General features: G+C 43.1%; 1 protein-coding gene across 4 annotated transcripts in view; it reads right to left on the bottom strand.

The window, feature by feature from the left end:
• Positions 1-20925, bottom strand: part of CARS1 (cysteinyl-tRNA synthetase 1) — a 146272-nt gene that overhangs the window by 73122 nt on the left and 52225 nt on the right. For all 4 annotated transcript variants that reach the window (XM_033928484.1, XM_033928483.1, XM_033928481.1 and 1 more), the window contains 4 exons: positions 19701-19789; positions 12074-12170; positions 3129-3227; positions 1130-1279 (listed from right to left, as the gene is read on the bottom strand). In XM_033928484.1, the coding sequence (XP_033784375.1) occupies positions 1130-1279; positions 3129-3227; positions 12074-12170; positions 19701-19714 (360 nt within the window). In that variant the 5' untranslated portion in view covers positions 19715-19789. The remainder of the gene's footprint in view (positions 1-1129; positions 1280-3128; positions 3228-12073; positions 12171-19700; positions 19790-20925) is intronic.

Here is a 20925-nt window from a genome sequence, read left to right as displayed (position 1 = left end):
TTCGAGTCAGCTGCACCGCGCATGTGCGAGTGCCTTCCCACCAAGCGCAGGGCAAGTCTCCTCAGTTCAGATAGCTAGCAGAGAAGCCAACCAGGGGAGGTGGGTGGGTTGTGAGAATAGTTGCCTGCTGTCCCTGGATAACATCTGTTTCATAAGTAACTGTGTTTTATCCCAGGACAAGCAAGCAGTCTATTCTCGCATACGGGTGACCTCCAAGCTAACCAAAATGGGATGGTGGGAGCATTTATTTGTTTATTTATTTATTTATGTGGGCTGTACTACCCGGAGTATTCGTAGGTCACCGAGGAGTTCATGCTGAAGAATGTTTCCACTAAAACTCAATGATGTTGAAGGGCTTGAGGTTGAAGAGTAGCACAGCGCTCGCACGACTTCGGATGACGGGCAGGCCCAAGGCACTTGAGGCACCAGCGGAGTGGGTCCATGAGAGAAATCGGACGCTGGCAGTGGCTACATTTCTGGAAGCCCGTGCCTGGCCGGGACCTAGGAGGGAAGATAGCCGCTGTGAAGTCGAAGCCTGTAGGCTTTGGCTGCGCGCCCTGGCCCGCCAGTCAGTCACTGAAGAAAAATTAAAATAAGTCATCTTCTTTGTTTTTTGGGTATTTTTTTAAAGGAAAATAAAGAAAGTAACACAGCGATTTGCGACTAAAAAGAACACACGAAGGCACGAAGCGAACGAAGTTCAACGCAGAGTGTCAAAGTACAGACTTCTCGGCTCCGCAGAAAACTGAGAACTGAGGAGACTCGCCCTGTGCTGGGCGGGAAGGCACTCGCGTATGCGCAGTGCGGCTGACTCGAAAGTTCTAAAGTTTTCTACAAGCAAGTATGCTTGCGAAGCTGTCCGCATCGGGGCTCCGTGGATGATGTCACCCATATGTGAGAATAACTGCCTGCTTGTCCTGGGATGACCACTGCACCACACACTCCCCATTTGTATAGATATCCCACACCTTTTTTTATATATAGAAAAGAGAGAGTCATCGTGTATAAGATATATAGAACAGCCTGGAATTCATAGCAAGCTTGGAAATGATTAGAACAAAATATACTGCTGTCATTTTATTTGTTCGAAGCACAAAAAAAATATCTTCAGAAAAGTGGCAACGTTCACCTGTGTATATTTGTTGACATCCTCTGGAAGGACCTTTTGCTGCATTGCCTTTTCTAATGGTTCAAGTGCAACTCTTACTCCATTCTGAATTCTTTCCAGCATCTGCTTTTTATCCAGGTCAGGCGTCTCATTTAGTTTAGCAGAAAAAGGCTACACAAATATACCAAATAAATAAGGTTACAACTTCACTTTGTTTAACAAAATTGGGGATTTTTTTTTAGTTGTTCATTTATGTATGTCATGTCTGCTGCTTTGAATGGTATGACCTGTTTTTCAGGTTATAAACGGTAATAAATAAATACAGGTAATTACATTTTTAAAAAATCATATTGGGTTAAAATATGCAGACAGATGTAGCACTTGCTTTTCCTATTTAGGGTAACACTTCTATTGCTGACTGAGGTTTATCATACAATCAGTTTCTATAGATTAACCTATAAAAATTGGAAATGAAGTAAAGGAGAGCTTTTAAAGACACCCCTGATCTAATCCATCTTCTTATTTTTCAAAATATCATTACAATTGAGATTTAGGGAGGAAGTTATTAAGTACTATTAAGATGGATTATTCTACCATAAGGTCCTATTGTATGCAATGAGAACCTAAGTTAAAAATAGCACAACTTGTGGTAAAATAACCTGTCTTAACGGTAACCCACGTTATTAATTTCCCTCCTTAATTTGTTAAGAAATTAATTTAAACAAGGTTACCTATAGAGGCCAATACTGGGCCAATATCTCAGCAGCATGCATTTTATAAAATACACACATGCCAATTCTTTCTGGCACATCCTCGGACTGGAAAAGCATCACTAGTGGAGTGCCGCAGGGTTCGGTGCTTGGGCCTGTGCTCTTCAACATATTTATAAACGACCTGGAAATTCGAACGACGAGCGAGGTGATTAAATTTGCAGATGATACGAAGTTATTCAGACCAGTGAAGATGCAGGAGGACTGTGAAGACCTGCAATAGGACATAAACACGCTCGAGAAATGGGCCGCGACATGGCAAAATAAGTTTAACGTGGATAAGTGTAAGGTGATGCATGTTGGTAACAAAAATCTTGTACACGAATTCAGGATGTCTGGTGCAGTACTCGGAGAGACCCCCCAGGAAAGAGACTTGGGAGTACTGGTCGACAAGACGATGAAGCCGGCCGCGCAATACACAGTGGCGGCGAAAAGGGCGAACAGAATGCTTGGAATGATTAAGAAGGGGATCACGGGGTCTGAAGTTAAATGTATTAACAGGCCAATGTTAATGTGATCTTTATTCATCTTCATGTAGCCTAATTGCTAACAATATTTCTAGGAGTCTGTGGTTGATATAGGACACTTTTTCTTTTGTTCTGTTGGCACTTTCCTTCTATTCTTTCTGGAATCTGCTTTGTGCCATAGAAGTAGCAAATGCAGTCACCACAGCCTCCTTACTTTACAGAATTCAGAAACAGCACCATCGTTGGCGGCTGCCGAACATGTGTCAATCACGTGACATCGAACTACTATGGCTTTGGCGGTCTATAAGAATACAATTATTATTATTATTATTATTTAGAGAATTGCGCCTTTGGGAAATGTAGGCCAGAGTTTTCAAGGTCTACATTTACAGTGCTTATCTTTGACATGAATCGTGCCTATGGAGACGCTTTATGGTGCCTAATGCCACTCCTGGCGCCTACAGTCGCATTAGGTGTTATAAATCCACCTCTGTAGGCGTGATTCCGGCACCTTGAAAATTCTTTTAAAAAAGGTCTTTTAAATGGCATTTTGCTCTTAACTTAGGTGTCAGTAGTGCGTCATTTATAGAATATGGGCCTAATATTGCTGGATATTGCTTTCAGAAAGTAATCTGCTAATGATTACTTTTAAAAAGTAATATTCACCTGATTCTTATACTTGAAAATGCACAAACACCATTAGTAATTAGACTTTCAACTAATCCAGAGAAAGTGTCCTGCATAGTTAATAAAAATAAAACAACTGCTTGGTATACAGCTCACCTTTAAAGCATTCAGGACATCCTCCAGTACCTGATCATCATCCAACTTCTTTGCCTTATACTGTTCATAAAGATAATTTTGCCTTGCCCTCTTAATGATCTAAAAGGACATGAAAAGCAATCTCTTTAAAGGCTTCTCTATTTTTCATATAAAATCGTCATCTTTCAAACAAAAAAAATATTCATAGGCAGTACTGGAAAATGCAAATAAACAGCATTTTTACACATCACAGATGTAAAAGCACTCCCTTCTGATATTCAGCTTGCAGCAGTCACTATTTTTGACAGCACTGACCATTATCAGTAGAATTAGGTCCGGATATTCAGTACCGACAACCATCTAGGTACCAGCACTCAATATCCATATAATCAGTGGCCCAGAAGTTATCCAGGTACTCATTAGCCCCTTCCTTTACAAAGCCAGGCTAATGTTTTTACCGCCGGCCATGGCAGTAACAGCTCGGACGCTCATAGGAATTATATGAGAGTCGGAGCTGTTACCCCGGCGGCTGGCACTAAAAACACTAGTGCAGCTTTGTAAAAGAGGGGATATATGTAGTCCAACACATCCAGTTAGCTATCCAAGCACTATTACTGAATAATTTCCGGATTCATCCCCAAATCTCCCTAGTACTAAATGGATAGCAGTCAGTAGCAATATTCAGCGGCACTATTTGGTTAAGTACTGCCTTCATGATATAACTGGGCAAGAGCCTTTCCTGTCCGGTGACATAGTTTTGAAAATCAGAACCATTCTTTCTAGTATAGCGCAATAACACAGCACAATCAATAAATCTCTTTAACATTACATAACATGAAACACCTTCCATGAAAGTATCAACATGTATTCTCATGTACTAAAACAAAAATGGAATGAGGAAGATAAAATATGCAACATCTATTATGATCGGAACTATGTCAAGTCCGATTACTCAGCCAAGTGAACCAGTTCCCCTAGCTTTTTGCATCAAATGAGTCATTCTGAAATAACAAAATATTACTTGGCAAAATACTGTACAGTGAATGCAAGGGATAACATATTTAAAAAACAGAATTGCAAAGTAATGCTGGCTAAAACTCTGACTCAGAGAAAGACAGAAATAAAAAGTGTTGCATTATCAATTAGCCTATACAATTCACCTATATTCTCTACCATGAGTACAGGCTAAAATTGCCTGATTCAGGGAAAAAAAATTTTTGATTCAATTTGTCCTATTGATTTTTTGATTCGATTCACTTTTCCTACCCAATCGGGCGTTTTTTTCAAACAATCTGTTACAGTATGATAGCTTCCACCCTAAACACCTGAGGAACAATATACCCACTGGACAATTTTTGCGTCTTAGAAGACTTTGTTCCACGGTGGAAGAATATGTCTACAGAGCGGATGAAGTTACACAAAGATTTTTAGTGAAGGGTTATCCCCCTACAGTGCTCAAGAAAGCTTATAAACGTGGCTTATATGCCAATCGCTCTCTGCTATTACAAGCGCATCATGTATCAGAAGCCAGTTCGTGTGTTACCCTATTCCTTCCATGCTTTTCAAATTAAGAAAATAATTAAAAAACATTGGTCTATCATGCAGTACCATGATGCTTTTCATGAAGCTCCCAGATTTGCCTTTTTCAAATCTCCTAACCTCAGACAACAACTTACACATTCTCAGTTTTTGAGACCAGGGGTTCCTAACCGTGTGAGGGGTCAGCACTCCCCATGTGGACATTGTAAAGTGTGCCAACTTAGTGTTACTACTCATCAAATGTCATTACCTTCACGACTCAAGTACACCCAGCATGAGACTAACTGCGACTCCCACCATGTAGTTTATGCCATATCTTGTCCTTGCCAGCTGTAATATGGGGGAAGTACGACCCGTTCTTTGAAGCTCCGTATCAGTGAACACATGAGCCGCATATGCACTGTTGTGCATGAAGCCCCCCTGGTACACCATTGGCACAGCAAGAAACATGCCTTGTTAGATCTGAGGTTTACAGTACTGGATCGGTACTGTAATAATAGGGGTGGCGATACAGCGCGGATGCTGTGGAGGAGAGAGCAGAAGTGGATTTTTAACTTGAACACTCTCCACCCAAACGGCCTCAACAACGAGATTGAATGGGTTGCTTTCCTCTAGTCCCGTTGGCTTGCTCAGCATATTTTTGAAGTTTTGCTTACGTCAGAGTTTTTTGCTCATGTCAGAGTTTTTCATGATGTCATCCGTTTTTCATGATGTCATATTACGTCCGGTTGCCTTCCCCCCTCTGGTTTAAATATCGGAGCGGGTGCCGGCGTTCTTTGTTGCATGGAATTCTTTTTCACTTTTTGCACGGTATGTACACTGTTGTGCTCCTTTCTGTTATGGTAGTTGTAAAGTATTTTTATTCAGCTTGGGTATGTGGTCTTGTGAAGTCCTTAGCCCATATCTATAGCTTTTTTGACATATATTTATTTTTTTGCATTACAGATTACTTTTGAGCAGTGCTATAGTTGTTACCTTACTTCAGAATTAAGTCTCTTTTCTGGCGGGGTCTCCTGAAGCAGACACCGAAACGGGGCCGCGTCTGGACCCTGATGAGCTTTTGCTTTCTAAACCAAGTCAAGCTAAGTTAAAAGTATCAGTGGCAACCTGAATGCAAGAAAATTTCTTTTTGACCTATATGCATACAGTATTTTCAATTAAGCAATTAAGTGATATAAATTTAGTTGAAACATTTTTACACCTCTGAGTTGGTCTCGCTTTTAACATTGATTAAGCAATGATTGGAAGATAAACTCTTTTCCCAAGAGGGGGTTACCTCTCCCTCTTCAGAGTTTTATTTCTCTGAGCTAAGTTTTTGTACAGTGAGCCCTCCTCTCAGGTTGTGTAGATTACTGAGTCAGTCTGTCTCCTTTTATAGTTCAGTGCTTTTTCTGACTCACAGCAATTTTGTCCCTGCTGAAGTTATAACAAGCTTGAAAAGCAAGGCATCTATCAAAAAATCTTTTATACCTACAAGCTTTTACTGTTGGAAAAGTGAACAGATGAATTAGACGTGTGGATATGTTAGAACAGTCCAAAGAAAAATGCAAAACCAGGTAGGCAGGTGCCATACCAAATAATGATTTAAAACAGATACAAATAAATTTAAATAAAACTCTTGCCTCAATTGGCAACCAATGCAATTTTTTAAAATAAGGACTAATGTTTCCATTTTTTCAAATCGAACTGCTGAGTTTTGAACAACTCGAAGTCTAAAGGGTTTTCTTGCAAGTTTCCAAAGGAAAAATTATGTTCTTACCTGTTAATTTTCTTTCCTCTAGACGCAGCAGATGAATCCAGAGACAAGTTCCCCAACTTAGCAGACTGGCATCTGTTGTAACGATGATCCAGTCCGATGTCGCAAGAGGCATTCCTTTGAACAGATTGATCTCGCTGAGCCACCAGTGCATGCTGAGTGCCGCATGAGGCACCCACTGAAGATGCCGATTGTAGTCCCGAGACACGGGGGACCACTGAGATAGAAGCGACTTCTGCCACGGTCTCTTGTGGAAGTGAGCCCAGGGCACCACTTCCAGAGCCGCCACCATTGAGCCCAGTACTTGCACATAATCCCAAACCCTCGGTCTGCACAATTGGAGAAGCAGGCGAATTTGAGATTTCAACTTGGCTCCCCGGTCCTTGGGTAGAAACACCTTCCCCAGACTCGTGTCGAACTGCACGCCCAGATGCTCCAACGACTGGGAAGGGGTGAGAGAGCTCTTTGGAAAACTGATGATCCACCCCAAAGATTGAAGAAGAGATATCACCCTTTAGGTCACCGTCAAACTCTCTTGCCTGGAAGACGCCCGGATCAACCAATCGTCCAAGTAAGGATGTACCCGAATCCCTTTCCCTACCATGACCTTTGAGAACGTACGTGGAGCCGTGGCGAGGCTGAACGGCAAGGCTCAAAACTGATAGTGCTGGCCAAGAATTGCAAAGCGAAGATACTTCTGATGCGGCAGCCAGATCGGAATGTGCAAATAAGCTTCCTTGAGGTCGAGCACCGTAAGGAATTCCCCCGGCTGAACAGCCGCAACGACCGACCTCACTAAGAAATGCCTGGCCCATAGAAAGCGATTGACCTTCTTCAGATCCAAGACTGGTCTGATCAAACCCCCTTTTTTGGGCACTATGAAGTAAATGGAATATCTGCCCTGTCCCCTTTCCTCCGGAGGAACCGGAATCACGGCCCCAATCTCCAAAAGAACTTGAAGGATGACCAGTACCGATTCTCGTTTGGCCGCCCGTGTACAAGGGGAGACCAAGAAAGAATCTGCAATGGGAGAGGAACATTCTAATTTGTAACCTTCTCGAATTATGTCCAATACCCACTGATCAGACGTTATCTTGGCCCACTCCGCCAGAAAGGAAGACAGCCGACCCCCTTATGGACACGACGGAGGAAGCCAACATCCCGCCATTGTGAATTATGTGAGACCGGGCTGGTTGAGCAGGTTGGGGTTTTGTAGGACGAAAGGAATTCTTTTGTGAAAACCTAGGCCTAGAATTATAGGAAGAGCCGTAAGAAGGCGGAAAAGATGGCTTTCCAGGCCGATATCTCTTAACAACCCTGAAGCAAAATCTGGCAGACAGAGCTTTCAAAGGGGCTTTAGGTCTATCCTTCGGCAACCTCTGCGTTTTGGTATCACCAAAATCTTTAACCAATTTTTCTAAATGGTCTCCAAATAACAAACGACCCTTGAAAGGAAGCCTCACCAGTCTAAGCTTGGAAGCCGCATCAGCCGCCCAGTGCCGGAGCCACAATGATCTGCGAGAAACAACAGAAAGAGACATTTGTTTCGCCAAAGCGCGAATAATATCATAGAGGGCATCTGCCAAATAAGCTAAACCCGTCTCCAAATCAGGGAAGTCAGGTGCAACTGAAACCCCCGTCTCCATCATCTGATCTGCCATAAGTTGAGCCCGTTGCAAACAAGCCCGCGCCGCATACGAACTGCACACCGCTGCTTGTAGGGTAACCGCCGTTACTTCAAAAGACAGCTTAAGTGAAGACTCAATCTTCCTATCCTGAATGTCTTTGAGCATTATACCTCCCTCAACCGGCAAGGTAGACTTCTTGGTAACCGCAGCCACCAAAGCGTCCACCATGGGGGGTCTTAAATTTATCCAGCTCGTCATGTGAAACCGGATACAAATGACGCATAGCCTTAGCGACTCGGAGACCAGCCTCAGGCGTGGTCCATTGAGCCAAAATAAGTTCTTGCATCACCTCATGAACCAGAAACGTTTTAGCTGTCCTCGTGCCCGCCATAAGAGGATTAGCCGACCCTAGCGCGTGTGGATCAGGTTGAGAGATATTAAGGCCCTGTAGCGCTTTGGAAATAAAAGATGGTAATTCCTCCTTATGAAAAAGACGGAGCGCTGTAGGATCATAGACTTCCCTAGCCAGCGCATCCTCAAATTCCAAATCCGCCACCTCACCTTTCTCCAGAGAATCTGGAAGAGCAAGAGATAAGGCGGAGTCAGACAGAGGGTCCCCTCCGTCCAGAGGCGCTATCCTGCGCCGTTTTGCCGCCTGAAACTCCTGAGGAGGTCCACTGGCATGTAGAACGGGTAACTGATCCACATCACCAGCCCGTTGCTGCGCAGACTGAAAGCTTTGCATCAAAAAGCTTTATGCATTAACATAACAAACTCCGGGGAAAAACCCACCGAAGTTGCAGGAGCCTGCGTCAAAAGAATCTGTCCCTGCCCAGAAACCCAGCCTGCAACGGCAACAGAAGAAGAAAAACCGCCGACTGCCTGCCCAGCTGCCGATGTGCACTGAAGCGGAACGGAAGCAGCCGCGAGTGCAGGAGAAGTCGGCCGACCTTCAACTGCGCGGGAAACAAGCAATTTCTCAGGCACGATCTGCAGTTCCTCACCCACTGCGTCTGCGCACCCCGCCGAACAGAGGCCCAATGGTGTTCACCGCTTTCCACAGCGGGAACACCATTTAGCTGCCTCTGCCGCCATTACAATAAAAATGAACTGCAGAGCAAATCAAAACCAGCAGCCAACAAAACCCTTTTCTTAGACACTGCAGCAACCAAACCAGCAAGCAGAATGAGAGCTAGAAAATAAAACCTTTTCTTACCCGAGTTCACCTTTTTTAAGGCTGGTAGTTGCAGCCAGAAAAGCCATCCAGCTGCAGCACACTGGTTTTAAAGGGGGTTTTTTTTTTTGTAAGGGAAAGAAGAAAAATAAAGAACCAGGAATAACCTCAATCCCAAAGGAGGAGGGTGGAGTAGGGACCTGGGGGGGCCCAGGTGTACTTCCCAAAGTTGGCACCGCTCAGCCAAACACCCCTAAACCTGACGAGAATAATCTCAACAGAAGACCTCATAAAAAAGAAGAAAAGAGCGTTCATCCTCTACAAACAATCAGGGAAGCGAGAATCCAAGGAAGACTATCTAGCCAAGTCAAAAGCGGTCAAAACAGTAGTCAGGGAGGCTAAACTCCGAATGGAGGAGAACCTTGCGAAGAATATCAAGAAGGGTGATAAATCCTTCTTCCAGTATATTAATGACAGAAAAAGAAACACAGATGGGATAGTACGTCTTAGGAAACTCGACAGGAACTATGTAGAATCGGACTCCAACAAAGCCAAACTTTTAAATGAATACTTCTGCTCGGTCTTCACTTGCGGGGCGCCGGGATCCAGCCCTCAGCTGCCAACGAGGGAAAACTCGAAAGACCCATTTCGAAATTTCGAGTTTACGCCCAGCAGTGTTTACGAAGAGCTATCAAGACTCAAGGTGAACAAAGCTATGGGACGGACAAACTACACTCCAGGGTGCTCAGGGAGTTGAGTGACGTCCTGGCAGAACCATTATCTGCGCTCTTCAATCTTTCCCTAAGTACAGGAAGAGTCCCGTTGGATTGGAAAATGGCTAACATCATTCCACTCCACAAAAAGGGATGCAGGACGGAGGCTGAGAATTATAGACCAGTGAGTCTCACATCGATAGTGAGTAAACTTATGAAAACACTAATCAAACGCCAACTGGATACGATCCTGAACGAGGAGAATCTACGAGATCCCCATCAACATGGTTTTATGAAGGGAAGGTCCTGCCAATCAAATCTGATCAGCTTCTTTGACTGGGTAACAAGAAAGCTGGATATAGGGGAGTCCCTGGACGTCGTGTATTTGGACTTCAGCAAAGCATTTGATAGCGTCCCACACCGCAGGTTATTGAGCAAGATGGGTTCGCTGGGACTGGGTGAAACATTAACCGCATGGGTTAGGGACTGGCTTAGAGGTAGACTTCAGAGGGTAGTGGTAAACGGTACCCTCCGATACGATGGAGGTGATCAGTGGAGTGCTGCAGGGCCCGATCCTATTTAACATCTTCGTAAGAGACTTGGCTGAGGGGCTTCGAGGTAAAATTACATTATTCGCCGATGACGCCAAACTATGCAACATAGTAGGCAACCACACAACAGATGAAAGCACAGTGCCCGACAAAAGCTCAATGCCCGACAGTATGACGCAGGACCTACTCCTGCTGGAGCATTGGTCAAAGACTTGGCAACTAAGTTTCAATGCCAAAAAATGCAAGGTCATGCACCTTGGCGGCAAAAATCCATGCATGACTTACACCCTAAATGGTGAGATTCTAGCAAGGACTGTAGCAAAACGTGACTTTGGGGTGATCATTAGCGAAGACATAAAGACTGCCAATCAAATGGAGAAAGCTTCATCCAAGGCTAGACAAATCATGGGCTGTATCCGTAGAAGTTTCGTCAGCCGTAAGCCCGAGGTCATAATACTGTGTACAATTCTGGAGGCCGCATTATCAAAAAGATGTGCGGAGAGTTGAGTCGGTTCAGCGAATGGCCACCAGGATGGTCTCAGGACTCAAGGATCTCCCGTATGAGGAACGACTGGGTAAGTTGTAGCTGTACTCACTCGAGGAACGCAGAGAGAGGAGAGACATGATCGAGACGTTCAAATATGTCACAGGCTGTATCGAGTGGAAGAGGATTTCTTTTTCCTTAAAGGACCCACGGCAACAAGAGGGCATCCGGTGAAAATCAGGGGTGGGAAATTTCATGGTGACACCAGAAAATATTTCTTCCCCGAAAGGGTGGTTGATCGCTGGAATAATCTTCCACAACAGGTAATTGAGGCCAGCAACGTGCCAGATTTTAAGAAAAGATGGGATTGGCATGTGGGATCTCTTCATGGAGGTAGTTAGGGGGTGGGCCATTAGTGTGGGCAGACTGGATGGGCCATGGACCTTTTCTGCCGTCATGTTCTATGTTTCTAAGAATAAAAATATGCCAGCCAGAATCCAGGATCTAGTGGAAAAGCGACCACCACCTGCTTGGAGATAGAGAATACTGAAGACACAGGGAGAGTGACATCCAATAGAACCACCTGTTAATCAGTTCTCGATCTCCGCCTGCTGGTAGATGTGTGCTATCCCACTTGTCTCTGGATTCATCTGCTGCTGTTGCTGAGGAATAAATAATATTACAATAGTCCAACATACTTAGTATGGAAGACTGAACCAACAAATGGAATGAAAATGCATCAAAATATTTTTTATGGTTCGAAGTTTCCATAAAACTAAAAAACATTTTTTAACTAATTGATCAGTATGTTCTTCTAAAGTAAGATGTCCAACGTCACACCCAAAATTTTTATTGCATCGACTATAGAGAAATCTTGACTATTCAAGTATATCGATGCTTCCTTAATTTTGTCATTGGGACTTGCCAGAAAAATCTTAGTTTTATCGGAATTAAGTTTTAATTTAAAATTCATCATCCACTGTCCAATATGGTTTAAAATGGAATATAAATGGTTTATAATCTCAGATGTGCTGTGGCTTCACAAAGTTTGTAAGACACTGTTGTAGATCTTCAATTCACACTATAATTGTTTGCATGCAGTCATTTTAAAAAGTCCTTACTTTGTCATCTATATCTGTAATATTCATACAGTAGAAGACATCATACTTGAAATAGTCCATTAGCACTCTTCTCAGAATATCAAAGGAGATGTATGACCTAAAAGTAAATAAAACCACAGAGATGTTTCATCTTTAGGAATTTGTCATCCCCAAAATGTATCCCCCCTGAAGAACACCTCCCCCTCAGCCTACCTCCTGCCATTCCTGGTAGTTAAGGGGCTCTCTGGGAGTAAGAGCAATCCCCACTTGCTCCTACCCCTACTGGAAAAAGGATAAAAATGGCACTGGTGACCCCTAATGGTAGTCTTCTAGTACTACAACTAAGAGTCAAACTGCCATCCAAGGACTTTTTAACCTGGAACAACTTAGACTACCATGGAAGGGGGGAGGAGATGCTAGGGGATATGCGAAGGTAATGATCCACAGTAAGAGGAGGAAGCAAGTTTCTACTTTGGCCCCTTTAAGATGCTACCTGGAAGCATTGAGCTGTGGGTTAGTGGCCCGATACTCATTGGGCAGTAAAAAAACGCAAACTGTGATGGTATTAGTTTTCCTGGAATAGTGCAGCTCATGGTCACCACACACTGAGTTATTCAATTTACATAATAATGAGGTGTTCTGCATGTATTTGCATCTTATTACAGAGTAAAGTGGTTTACGAGTGTTTTGCAAGACTAGCAAAACACTTCCACAAACCTTAACTCGCAAAATGAGCATGTCCTGATAAACGAGCACCTCCCCCCGTTCTAACCGGCATTGCACCCCCCTCCCGTGAACGCCCCCCCCAAGAACCGCCCCCCCCCAAGAACCCTTGTGCTGGAAGCGGCATCCACCCGCCCACCCTCCCAAACAAGCTCCTTACCCCATCTGCTGCTTGCCGGTGCGAGTTAAGGAAAGATCCAGCCTCTTGTCTAGGCTGGCTTTGAGCATCTGCGCATGCTCAAGGCCTTCTGACTCTTGTTCTCTCTGAGATTTCGGGGGGGGGGGTAATTGAGCGGGGGGGGTAATTGAGCAGCGCCGGTAGCCTTGGGGGGGAAGGAGGAGGTGGTATGTATCAAGCGAGTTTCCCTTACTTCCTATGGGGAAACTCGCTTTGATATATGAGCAATTTGGTTTACGAGCATGCTTCTGGAACAAACTATGCTCGTAAACCAAGGTTCCACTGTATTATGTTTCCCACAGTAACCTTATGTGCATTACATTATTGCAAGTTAAGAGGCAAATAATAGGGCTCACTTTCCAAGCATAATCAAGGAGGTGTGTTGTGAGCAGGATTGGGGAGGGCCCAAAATTAGGACATCCATAAACAATAATCAAAGAGGAAGAAAAACCCAAGTCTAAAAAGAAGGGTGTTTTTATTTAGACCTGATTCAAATCATGTCCAGGGTACAAAAAGGTGCTCTGATGGAAGGATTAAGGCATGACCCCCCAATGGTTGCTGTCCCCCTCCCTCTCCCTTGAAAGGGAAAACAAAAGGAATATCAGACCAGTGGCGTACCTAGGGTATGTGGCACCCGGGGCCCATAATTTTTTGACACCCCCCCATGTAAAAAAATATTTTTTGTAATAACCATGAAACTGAATAAATGGTCATAATAGAAACAGGCAGTGAAAATTTTATTTTATTGAACCTCATATATGTAACCATTAATCCAAACATAACATAAATTTTGTCTGAATTGTCATGACATCAGAAGTACATATGGAGTAGTTGCAGGTGATGCTTGGGACAGTTCTGATTGTGTTAGTTCGGTTTTATGTGTTTTTTGAATAGAAAGGTTTTTATTTCTTTTTTGAAGGTTTTGTAGTTTGTTGTCGAGGTCAATAGGTTGTAGAGTTGGGGGTCGAGTGTTGCAGCTCGAATGGCTAGGAGGTTGTCGAACTGTTTTTTTCTTTTGACGTTTTTGGTTGGAGGGTGTGTGAATGGTGCGTGAGTTCTCCTATGTCTAGTTGAGGTGGATTGAATTATTTAGCTGAAGAAATTAGTTACCCCCCATTCCACACACATTAATTCTCTTCCATTTTTGTTCCCATTATAAAAAACACTGATAAGTTCTCAGAAAAAAAAAATACATTAAAATAAGAAGTGAAAACAAAGGCCCCTACAGATGAGAACATAACATAAAAATAGCCTAACCGGGTCAGACTAATGGTCCATCATGCCCAGTAACCCATTCTCATGAAAGCCAATCCAGATCACTAGTACCTGGTCAAAACCCAAAGAGTAGCAACATTCCATGCTACCGATCCAGGACAAGCAGACACTTCCTCCATGTCTTAACAACAGACTATGGACTTTTCTTCTAGGAATTTGTCCAAACCTTTCTTAAAACCAGCTACGCTATCTGCTTTTACCATAACTTCTGGCCACTTCATTTTTAAGCTGAGATCTTTTCTTCCAAACAGAGACTTTGCTAGATGTCAAATACAGCACAAGGTAACTTCACAAGGACTTAGCTGTGCAGGAAATGTGAATCTCCTCATATACCCACCATATAGTACAAAAATGTGCAAAGGTCTGGTTTTTTCTTTCGATCACTACATAGACTAATGCCACACAAGCAGCGCTGTTACAAACATATTCTGTAGGTCAGTGCTAAGGTTAACAAAGTTTCCTTCCTTGGACCAGAAGGAGATACTGACAAACCACTGGAAGAGATCCCAAAACAACTACCCAGGAACAACACCCAAAGACCCACTCAGTGTGCGAACCAGTTGAGTGGAGTAGACTAACTGGGGGGTGGAAATGGGCCCGGAGATTGCTCAGCAGATTTTCGCAGATCACCTCTTCCTCTCAACACATTGACACGCTGCCATACGCACGATTCTGAAATACAACAGTTTCCAAATGCTCAAAAGCTATATGATTTGGACACAGAAAATGAAGATGTAGGCTATGAACTACCAGAGGATAATACTTCAGATATTGAATTTTATGAAGCCGCCGCTGACGCCAAAGCAACAGACATGTTGGAAAAGCCAGGATCTTCCACGGTAAGAGAGAGAGACACACACACACTTTTTATTACCAGGGGTCATTGAAGGGTTTATGAAGCTGAATGTGTTCGTGTGTTTTAAAAAGGAAAATTTATTTCTGTATGTTGTTTTTTTTGTAGGGAAGTGGCGGATCTTCACGATCACAGAAACCTGTTTGTGTTTTTTCTGCTCACTTCAAAGAAAACATAGAAACATAGAAATAGGCGGCAGATAAGGGCCACGGCCCATCTAGTCTGCCCACCCTAATGTCCCTCCCCTACTTTTGCCCTGTGAATAGATCCCATGTGCCGATCCCATTTGGTCTTAAAATCAGGCACGCTGCTGGCCTCAATCACCTGTAGTGGAAGACTATTCCAGCGATCAACCACTCTTTCAGTGAAAAAGAATTTCCTGGTGTCACCTCGTAGTTTCCCGCCCCTGATTTTCCACTGATGCCCTCTTGTTGTCGTGGGACCCTTGAAAAAGAAGATATCTTCCTCCGCCTCGATGCGGCCCGTAAGATACTTGAACGTCTCGATCATGTCTCCCCTCTCTCTGCGCTCCTCGAGCAAGTATAGCAGTAATTTGTCAAGCCGTTCTTCGTATGGAAGATCCTTGAGTCCCGAGACCATCCGGGTGGCCATTCTCTGCACCGACTCCAGTCTCAGCACATCCTTGCGATAATGCGGCCTCCAGAATTGCACACAGTATTCCAGGTGGGGCCTCACCATGGATCTATACAATGGCATAATGACTTCCGCCTTACGACTGACGAAACCCCTTCGTATGCAGCCCATGATTTGTCTTGCCTTGGACGAAGCCTGCTCCACTTGATTGGCAGACTTCATGTCCTCACTGACGATTACCCCCAAGTCTCGTTCTGCTACTGTTTTTGCTAGGATCTCGCCATTAAGGATATAAAACTTGCATGGATTTTGGCTGCCCAGGTGCATAACTTTGCATTTTTTGGCATTGAAGTTGAGTTGCCATGTCCTAGACCATCGCTCCAGTAGGAGTAGGTCGTGCATCATGTTGTCGGGCATTGAATCTTCGTCCGTTGTGCATTTGCACACTACATTACTTAGTTTGGCGTCATCGGCGAATAATGTTATTTTACCTCGAAGCCCTTCTGCCAAGTCCCTTATAAAGATGTTGAATAGGATTGGGCCCAAGACTGAGCCCTGTGGCCCAAACCAGCGGTGAATGAACGTAAACCTGAAGATTCTTGTGATTATGGTCTGTGGACCGGCAAAGGCCTTTCCAAAACACCAACAGAACTTAAATCAGTTATAAAGGTAGCTATATACTGCATTCTAAATAAATGTCTGCAAGGTGTGAAGGATGAAGATTGTGAAGCCTGCTTAATACATGCTGGGGGGCAAAAACACCACGATTGCTTGATATGGGAACAAAAGGAAATACGAGAGAAACTCAGGAAAACTTGTGACATGCTGTGCCTAGAACGTGTGGTAAATGTAGTCACTTTTGTAGGCTATAAAATGAAAATACTGATGCTTTGTAATGAAAGCATTAATATAATCATTGATTTAATCAGAGATATTAAGACCTCTATAAACGGGCCACGACTGCTCAATAGATTGGTCAATTTCATGAGAGATGGTGAATATGTAGAGATTGTAAATGATTTAATCCGTGACACCGATTTTAAATCATTCTTCAAAATAAATGCTTTTTAAAACATGTTTTTTTATTCTTGGGATTGTGGGAAATACAGTGTGTAACAGCATGTTTGTTTGTATAAAAGTTTAAACATTTTATTGTTGTAAAATAAAGATTTTTTTTTTTTTAATTACAAAATGTGTGGTGTGTTTTAGGAATGGCTAGCCACGTGAATTATCAGCCCAAACTAAAACAATAGAAGGTGTGACAGGTTATAAGGAACTATGCTCTAGACACGTAGGGGTCATTTTGATATTTAAAATGATTAACCAAGACAAGCAAGCTCTAGCAGAGGCCTTAGACATACAATAAAGCCTTTGTGAATGGATAACTTCTATAGAGGGTTGTAAGTGTATACAAATAAGCTGTGACAAGACCAGCAAGCGTTCTGGTTTTTATGGATGTTACACCGGACCCCGGATACATCAACCGCTAACATGGTGAGTAGAAAAGGGGCTTTTATTTTTGGTTTTAGGGCGATTGGGGTCAAGCGGCCAGAACAAGACCGGTGAACCCGGTCAAAAATATATGAATGGAAAAAAAGAAAAATAAAGACGCGGGCACAGCGACTTAACTGAAAGTAACCAAATAAGCCACGGTGCAAGAGGGACAACGAGATTGCGCGAAGCAAGGGAGCAGTGCTTCTGGCTCCACGGAAAACATAGAACTGAGGCCACGCTGAGGAGACGCATGCCCTAGGTCGGGCGGGAGGGGCACGTGCGCATGCGTGGGCCAATTGCAAGCTTGAAGGTCTTCAAGCAAGTCTGCTTGCGAAAACGTCCGTTAGGGAGCTCCGTCCGTAACATCACCCACATGTTGAGAATATGCTGCCTGCTTGACCTGGGATAAAGTCACAGAGGGATACTGGGGAGATTAGGGGGGGTTCTGGAGCAATAACAAATGAAGTAGGAACACTCACAACTTGTCCCCTTCACTGGTATAGCTTGCTGCGGTCCAGGCTAGAATCTGCAGCTGGGGGAGGTGCCACATTGTGCAGAGCATTGGAAGATGGCCGCTGCTGTCCCCGTCCTGGCTCAGATCCGATCCGGCTCTGTGTCGGCGGCTCCTGCTTCCGGGTGATCGGCAGAATGTCCCCAATGGTCTGGGTAGGTCTGCTCGGGTGTCCTCTGCTGCAGTGCATGTCTTGGAGAAGATTTTTCTCTGTTGCAGCAGAGGAGCTCATAGTGTGCGCGGCCGCTCTCCTTGGCTCCGCCCCCGGAAGTCAGAGTGTCACGTTAGCAACGAGCCAGATGCAGCATCAAAAGAGCTACATCTGGCTCGCAAGCCATAGGTTCCTGACCCCTGCCCTAAGAGATCCCATATGCCTATCCCAGGCTTTCTTGACATCAGACAATGTCTCTGTCTCCACCACCTCTACAGGGAGACTGTTCCATGCATCTATCACCCTTTCTATAAAAAAGTATTTCCTCAGGTTACTCCGGAGCCTATTACCTCTTAACTTCATCCTATGCCCTCTCATTACAGAGCTTCCTTTCAAAAGAAAGAGACTCGACTCATGCACATTTACGCCATGTAGGTATTGAATGTTAAAGAAGACAGGAGCGATTATACAAACAAGAATATTATTGCAGTCATAGCTAAGCACAAGAGCATTGTGAAGAGAATTCATACACAGCAGCATAACATTGTACTTAAATTACCAGTACGTAAATGGCCGTTTCATTATGTAGCTACATATATTTATTTAGAGAGCTTGTGAAAGCAAATATAAAAAAGATGTAATGTAGCTTTTTAAAGCTCACAAAAAAAAGAGATGAAGATGCAAATGGAAACTATTTTTCTACTCCTTAAATCAGGGCTGCCTAAGTCTGGTCCTCGAGATTTACTGGCAGGCCAGGTTTTCAGGATATCCACAATGAATATGCATGAGAGAGATTTGCCTGCACTGCCTTCTTGGTATGCATATTTCTCTCATGCATATTGAGAGGAAGGAGAAAATCATGGAAAACTCTGGCATAAAGGAAAATACACTTATAAAAGTCCTTGTATGATACAGGTGAAGCACATTAAGTCCTTTGGATACTCTAAAGGTGAAGAAACCGGACCTCAAAGAAGGAAAATCCCCTTTTTCTCCCTCCTGCACTAATAAATCAGTATATTAACAATTTAAAAGACATTTCTTACTACATTTGCCAGCTGGCATATACTGATTGGGGAATACCCTACTTAGCTAACTGCGGGGCTAAGCGAAACTTATGAGAAGGAACAAACAAGCAAGCAAGACTTAACTCAGTTGCATGGCAATAGGGCCTCACACCTGCCAGGATATTATGAAAGGATGACCACATCCTGGTCAAGAATGGAATTCTAAAGAAAATTATTTAGCAAGAGTATCTTGTGATAAAGGCAGGGCTTGGAATTGCTGATGTGGTAGGATAAAAAGGACATATGCAGGAAAAGGATAGGTTTTCTGGTAAACAGGACATGCATATGGTATGACACATATTATGAACCAATTAATGAATTAACAAATGTAATGACGTGTAAGAAATAACCAATAAAGATTTATCATGTGATTTAGACCAACATGGTGCTGGCCACCAAGAAATGTAAGAGGAAGTAGGTAGAACAGACATCAGAGGATCCTCAGGCCTGAAGATCACATTCTGTTACTCTATATGCTGAATGATTTATTCTTGTAAGCTGTTACTGATTTGTTAATAAATATACTTATTGATTGATACCAGTATATAGAGTGTGAGGTCTCTATCTCGGGGTAGGCCTAGACAGCTGGCCGACCTCAATATTCATTGTGGATATCCTGAAAACCTGGCCTGCCAGTAGATCTCGAGGACTGGACTTGGGCAGCCCTGCCTTAAATAATGTCTTTAAGGTCCCCCAATCATTTGCATACAAACAAAATAAAGGAATAGAAAGTGTTCTCTTTGCCAGACTAATACTGCCTATTTAAATGGTGTTCTCTTCAAGGATATATTGTAATATAATTTACCTAGCATGACCCATATGAGAAGCATCATACACCGTTGGTCCACAGCAATACCACAAGACTTTCCTTCCATTCTGGGGCACAAATATTTCCTGCATTGCAAAAGTAGAGACAAGAGTTGAAGGAAATTATAATATAAAACACCCAGCACAAAGTATCAATCTGTAGACAACAATGAAAGTAATCAATAATACAAATCAATTAATTTGTTTCATGTGTAAGTGCAATCAGTGATATTAAGAGAAAAGATACCTGTGTAAGAAACCTTTAAAGAAAATCAGCTTAAAAACAGGAGGATTACACATACGAGAAGCGTTCAATAATTTACCTACTTAAGTATGAAAGAAAGTAGCAAGTGTGTTGAAACAAGCGTGTGCACGTTGTGACATGTTCAAGGTTACTCATGCAGTTGCGGCTCAGTGCGAGACTAATGAAAGGACACATTTGAAAGGATAAGTTTTCTGTCTCTGTCTATGCTGGAGGTAATCAAAAACTTGATGTTTGGGAAGAGGTCATTTAATCATGTTAACGAAGTTAGCTGTCTGAGACAATGAAGGCTCAACCCCCCACTACCATGTACCGGTTGAGATAGATAAAGGAAGCTTTAACACCTTTAGATTCAGACAAAGAAGCACATATCCTGTTCAACCGTCCGTCCCCCCCTGTCTTTCTTGTCCAACCCCTTTTTTCTGTGTTGGTTACCACTGAAAGATATAAAAGATGGATGTACTAATAAATTATAGGCAATCCCTTTAGGACACTGTCTGCGTATTCTTTCTTTCTAAGGGGAATTGTCTCTAGACGTCTGAATAGGGTTGTCATCCCTGGTTTCTATTGTACATTACAATTATGTAATACGCATTGAAATATTTGATATTGCGTAAAATCAAAATTTAATAAACTTGAAAATTAGTTAAGAAAGGTTGGATGGAGACAAAAAAAAAGAAAGATGCCAGACCTCTGGGGGAGGGAAGGGAAACGGAAGGGGAGGACATAGATGGCAGATGGATGGTTAGAACTGAGAAAGAAGGAGACCCTGGCAAGCAAGTTATCAGAAGACAACCAGAGCCTGGGACCAACAAGATTTGAATTACCAGACAACAAAAGGTAGAAAAACTAATTTTATTTTCCCTTTTATGATTACAATTTGTCAGATTTGAAATGTGTATCCTGCCAGAGCTGGTGTTAGACCGCAAATGTGAGCTAGGATTTAAGAGAGAGGAAAAGT

This window comes from Geotrypetes seraphini, chromosome 19 (genome assembly GCF_902459505.1).
Source record: "Geotrypetes seraphini chromosome 19, aGeoSer1.1, whole genome shotgun sequence".
NCBI lineage: Eukaryota > Metazoa > Chordata > Amphibia > Gymnophiona > Dermophiidae > Geotrypetes > Geotrypetes seraphini.
This window is presented reverse-complemented; position numbering and strand designations above follow the sequence as displayed.